The 5,339-nt window shown below is 62.4% G+C and overlaps 1 protein-coding gene across 1 annotated transcript; it reads right to left on the minus strand.

Moving 5' to 3' along the window:
• Positions 1-29: 29 nt before the first annotated feature.
• EMIHUDRAFT_368722 (hypothetical protein) lies at positions 30-5,323 on the minus strand (the record flags this gene model as incomplete). Its single annotated transcript, XM_005773845.1, has 15 exons — positions 4,755-5,323; positions 4,420-4,531; positions 4,290-4,343; positions 3,881-3,951; positions 3,179-3,243; positions 3,029-3,107; positions 2,361-2,398; positions 1,964-2,012; positions 1,473-1,676; positions 1,316-1,405; positions 1,118-1,146; positions 999-1,046; positions 537-625; positions 257-463; positions 30-179 (listed from the first exon to the last, which is right to left on the minus strand). Coding segments are annotated over exons 1-15 (1,726 nt in total), but the record flags the coding sequence as incomplete, so codon positions are not given.
• Between the last annotated feature and the right edge of the window lie 16 nt (positions 5,324-5,339).

The raw sequence follows: 5,339 nt of genomic DNA on the forward strand, positions 1-5,339 counted from the left end.
GGGGAGATACGGGGAGATGTGGGTCTACCCTCCGCATCTGGGCCAGACTCGCCGGAAGCCGTGTGCGCGCGCGGTCGCCTCCGCCTCGGCCATGAGCGTGCGACCGAGGCCGGTGTGCTGCGCGTCGGCGTTGCTCTTGTCGGCGGTGGCGATGAGCTGCCCGTACACGTGCAGCTCCCGCACCTAACGAGGACATGTCCGAGACACGTCCCGGCGAGAGCCCGCGAGAGCCCGCCCGCGCACGTGCAATTCTCGCGCACCAGCGCTGCTCCGCGCAGCTCCTCGAACGGCGGCTGGTGCTCCGGCGCGTCGCTCCAGGGCGGCGGCAGCCGCAGCCGCACGAAGCCGAGGAGGGTGGCGCGGTCGGCGGACTCGATGGAGACGAAGTGCTCCGCGCCGCCCGACGCCGCGTAGACGCGCCGCACGAGCGTCTGCCTTGGCAGCACCTTCTTCGAGGCGGCGCCTGATCTCGCGCAATCTCGGGTCACCTCGGGCGGGGGGCGGCCGCGGTGGCAGCCGCTTCTTCGAGGCGGCGCCTGGCTCGCGGCATCGGATGCAGCGGCAAGTGAGCCCCTTGTCCCTCATCTCTGCGAGCAAGTCCTCGCGCAAGTTCGGGACGTCGAGCCTCCGTGGGGAGATATGGGGGAGATATGGGGGAGATATGGGGGAGATACGGGGGAGATACGGGGGAGATATGGGGGAGATATGGGGAGATATGGGGGAGATACGGGGGAGATACGGGGGAGATATGGGGGAGATATGGGGGAGATATGGGGGAGATATGGCGGAGATAGGGGGAGATAGGGCGGAGATAGGGGGGGGCGTCGAGCCAACGACTACGGCGCTGTGCAGCGTCTTCAGAGCACCGCGTGAGGACGAGGGGCCACGAAAACAGCGAGTACAGCGGAGTGCGGTACGGGCACGGCTGAATCCGTGTCCTCTCGAGCACTGGCGGGGAGAGCCAAGAGTACGAAGCTTCCGCTTCTAGACCGGCGGACCCGCCAGACACGTACTGCATGGGGATGTCTCGAACCACGCGGTTGAGCCTGTGCACAGCCGCAGGTGTGAAGAGACGCCGTGCACAGCGCCGCCTCGCGCCGCACCAGGCGGGTAGCGCCGGATCCAAGGGTGCACGCGCGACTTGACCTGCATGAGGATAATAATAATGATAATAATAACAACAATAATAATGATAATAATAATGATAATAATAACAACAATAATAATGATAATAATAATGATAATAAGGCGACTTGAGGAGCTCGAACATAATTATTATTATTCATAATAATAATAATAATAGTAACAAATGGACCTGCATGAGGAGCTCAAACATCTGGTCGCTCGCATACGGCACGTAGCTGCCCGCCTCAAACCAGCGCTTGATGACGGTCCACGGCACCACCTGGGTCGGCACAGTCTCGGCTAATCTCGCCCGTGATCTCGCTTGATGACGGTCCACGGCACCACGCCTGGGTCGGGTAGACCTTCCACTGGTCGGCCTGCAGCTGCGGGTCACTCAGCACGCGCTCGAACATGGCGCGGTCCACCGCTGCGGTCGCGCCGGGCAAGTTTGGCATCAGGTGGATGTCGATCTTGTAGCAGGCGTCCTTGAGCCGCTTCAGGGCCGTCACCGTGTCTGCCGTCGTGCAGCCGCGGTTGATCCGCTTGAGCACCTGGCCGGGGAGATGTGGGGAGATATGGGGAGATGTGGGGAGATGTGGGGAGATGTCGGGAGATATGGGGAGATGTGGGGAGATATGAGGAGATATGGGGAGATGTGGGGAGATGTGGGGAGATGTGGGGAGATGTGGGGAGATATGAGGAGATATGAGGAGATATGGGGAGATATGAGGAGATATGAGGAGATATGGGGAGATGTGGGGAGATGTGGGGAGATGTGGGGAGATGTGGGGAGACATGGGGAGATATGGGGAGATATGGGGTTGATCCGCTTGCGCACGTGGTCGTCGGTGTGCTGCACTCCGAGCTGCACGCGCGTGCACCCGTACCTACGTGCTGGAGATATGGGGGAGATATGGGGAGATATGGGGAGATATGGGGAAGATCACCCTCGCCCACGTGCTGGAGATATGGGGAGATATGGGGAGATATGGGGAGATATGGGGGAGATCACCCTCGCCCACGTGCTGGAGATATGGGGAGATATGGGGAGATATGGGGAGATATGGGGGAGATCACCCATACCTACGTGCTGGGAGCCGCCAGCCTCCGGGGGCGGACAGGCGATCTTGTGCAATGTAATGTATTCAGAGCACCGCGTGGGTACGAGGGGGGGGAGTGCAGTGACTACAGCGGAGTACGGTCGACATACGTACTACGCTTCTAGGCGACCGCGCCGGCGGAGGCGCAGCAGCTCCGCCGCGTCGATGGTGTCCGGCCGCGTCTCGAGCGTGAGGCCTATGGGGCGTGTCTCGGACATGTCGTGGACATGTCGTGGACATGTCCGGCCGCGTCTCGAGCGTGAGGCCTATGGGGCGTGTCTCGGACATGTCGTGGACATGTCGTGGACATGTCCGGCCGCGTCTCGAGCGTGAGGCCTATGGGGCGTGTCTCGGACATGTCGTGGACATGTCGTGGACATGTCCGGCCGCGTCTCGAGCGTGAGGCCTATGGGGCGTGTCTCGGACATGTCGTGGACATGTCGTGGACATGTCCGGCCGCGTCTCGAGCGTGAGGCCTATGGGGCGTGTCTCGGACATGTCGTGGACATGTCGTGGACATGTCCGGCCGCGTCTCGAGCGTGAGGCCTATGGGGCGTGTCTCGGACATGTCGTGGACATGTCGTGGACATGTCCGGCCGCGTCTCGAGCGTGAGGCCTATGGGGCGTGTCTCGGACATGTCGTGGACATGTCGTGGACATGTCCGGCCGCGTCTCGAGCGTGAGGCCTATGGGGCGTGTCTCGGACATGTCGTGGACATGTCGTGGACATGTCCGGCCGCGTCTCGAGCGTGAGGCCTATGGGGCGTGTCTCGGACATGTCGTGGACATGTCGTGGACGTGTCCGGCCTCGTCTCGAGCGTGAGGCCGATGATCTTGCAGGCGGCGGTCTCGTTGAGTGCCTGCTCCTCCAGCAGCCCCCTCCTGGCAGAGACAACTGGTACGGTCAACAGAGCTGCCCGACAGGACTCCTTCCTCCTTGACAAGGGCCGCGCCGAGGCCGCTTCTCGCGCTGCCAAAACGTGTTAGCGGCGTAGAAGAGGTCGCGCACAAACTCCTCCTGGTACGGGGAGGTGTGGGGGAGGGGTGGGGGAGAGATGGGGAGATGTGAGCGGTCGCGCACCTCGCTGCTGGTAGACGTGCGGGTAGGAGGACCAAGTGCCGCCCATATCTCCCCCATATCTCCCCCATATCTCCCCCATATCTCGCTCCTGGTACACGTGCGGATAGGAGGACCAAGTGCCGCCCATATCTCCCCCATATCTCCCCCATATCTCCCCCATATCTCGCTCCTGGTAGACGTGCGGGTAGGAGGACCAAGTGCCGCCCATATCTCCCCCATATCTCCCCCATATCTCCCCCATATCTCGCTCCTGGTAGACGTGCGGGTAGGAGGACCAAGTGCCGCCCATATCTCCCCCATATCTCCCCCATATCTCCCCCATATCTCGCTCCTGGTAGACGTGCGGGTAGGAGGACCAAGTGCCGCCCATATCTCCCCCATATCTCCCCCATATCTCCCCCATATCTCGCTCCTGGTACACGTGCGGATAGGAGGACCAAGTGCCGCCCATATCTCCCCCATATCTCCCCCATATCTCCCCCATATCTCGCTCCTGGTAGACGTGCGGGTAGGAGGACCAAGTGCCGCCCATATCTCCCCCATATCTCCCCCATATCTCCCCCATATCTCGCTCCTGGTAGACGTGCGGGTAGGAGGACCAAGTGCCGCCCAGCACGAGGAGCTCGATCTTGTCGACGGGGTGGCCTATTCACAGCTAGAGGTGTGAAGAGACGCTGTTCACGGCCCACTAGCTCGATCTTGTCGACGGGGTGGCCTATTCACAGCTAGAGGTGTGAAGAGACGCTGTTCACGGCCAGCTCGATCTTGTCGACGGGGTGGCCTATTCACAGCTAGAGGTGTGAAGAGACGCTGTTCACGGCCCACTAGCTCGATCTTGTCGACGGGGTGGCCTATTCACAGCTAGAGGTGTGAAGAGACGCTGTTCACAGCCAGCTCGATCTTGTCGACGGGGTGGCCTATTCACAGCTAGAGGTGTGAAGAGACGCTGTTCACAGCCAGCTCGATCTTGTCGACGGGGTGGCCGTTCTGGGCGAGAGTGGCGGCGCGGTCGGTCAGCTGCATCACGGGGTCGAAGCCTGCAGAGAAGAAGACAGACGGGCGTCTGTCGCGGAGCAGCAGCAGCTGTGGAGATGCATCACACAGGGTCGGGACCGTTCTCGTTGGCGCGCTTGACGGCGGGCTCGTCGTGCAAGTACGACTTTGGCTGCCCCGGCTCGGACGGGCAGTAGTAGCAGTTCCACGCGCACGAGAAGCGCTGCTTCACCTGGCGAGGAGGAGTGTTCCGAGAAGCGTCAGGGAAGGGTCGCGGAAGCTTCCGGGCGGCGAGCGCGAGAAAGGAGCGCTGCTTGACCTGGCGAGCCAGCGCTGGATAGCACGATTCTGGCGTCTGCGATGTACCCGCGGTGTTCTGGGGCGTGTCTGGGGAGACTCTCTCGGAAGTGAGTGTCTAGGAAGTGTGGTCTGGTCCGCGGAGAGTGGCTGGTCGCCTTCTTTCCCGATTCGGGCTCAGTGAAGGTTGGGTAGGGCGAGGTGAGGACGGTGATGACGAGGACGCCCGACTGCGACTTGGACGACTTCTTCACCAGCAGCGAGTGCAGGTGCGGATTCGCCTCCAGCTCGCCGCGCGAGACGAGGCAGTGGTACGCGTGCAGCAGCTGCGCCTTGCGGAACGTGTCTGCGCGCCGCATCCGCTTGCGGTGCAGCATGAGCTGGTGCTCGAGGGCCTTGCCGTCGGCCGGTGGGTCGGCCGCCAGGTCGCGCACGATCCGGCTCAACTCGCGCAGCTGCTCCTCATTCACCAGCTCGTCCCACTGCCGGTAGATGTCCTCGACGTCGGCGTTGACCTGGTTGTAGCGCGTGCTCTTGTACTTGTCGGGGTCGTCGTCGTCGCCGCGCGACGTCAGGTCGGTGCCGCTCTTGGGCGGCATGGCCACGCGAGGGGTGTGGGGTGTGGCGAAGGTATGGCTCGCGAGTGACGGCAGCTGCGCGTAGACGGCTCCACACGCTTTTGCGCCAATTGGTCACAGCAGCGCCTCCACGACGCCTTGGACCGCGACGTGAGCGAAAGCCCG

The sequence above is a fragment of the Emiliania huxleyi genome (genome assembly GCF_000372725.1).
Source record: "Emiliania huxleyi CCMP1516 unplaced genomic scaffold EMIHUscaffold_324, whole genome shotgun sequence".
NCBI classification, from domain to species: Eukaryota; Haptophyta; order Isochrysidales; family Noelaerhabdaceae; genus Emiliania; species Emiliania huxleyi.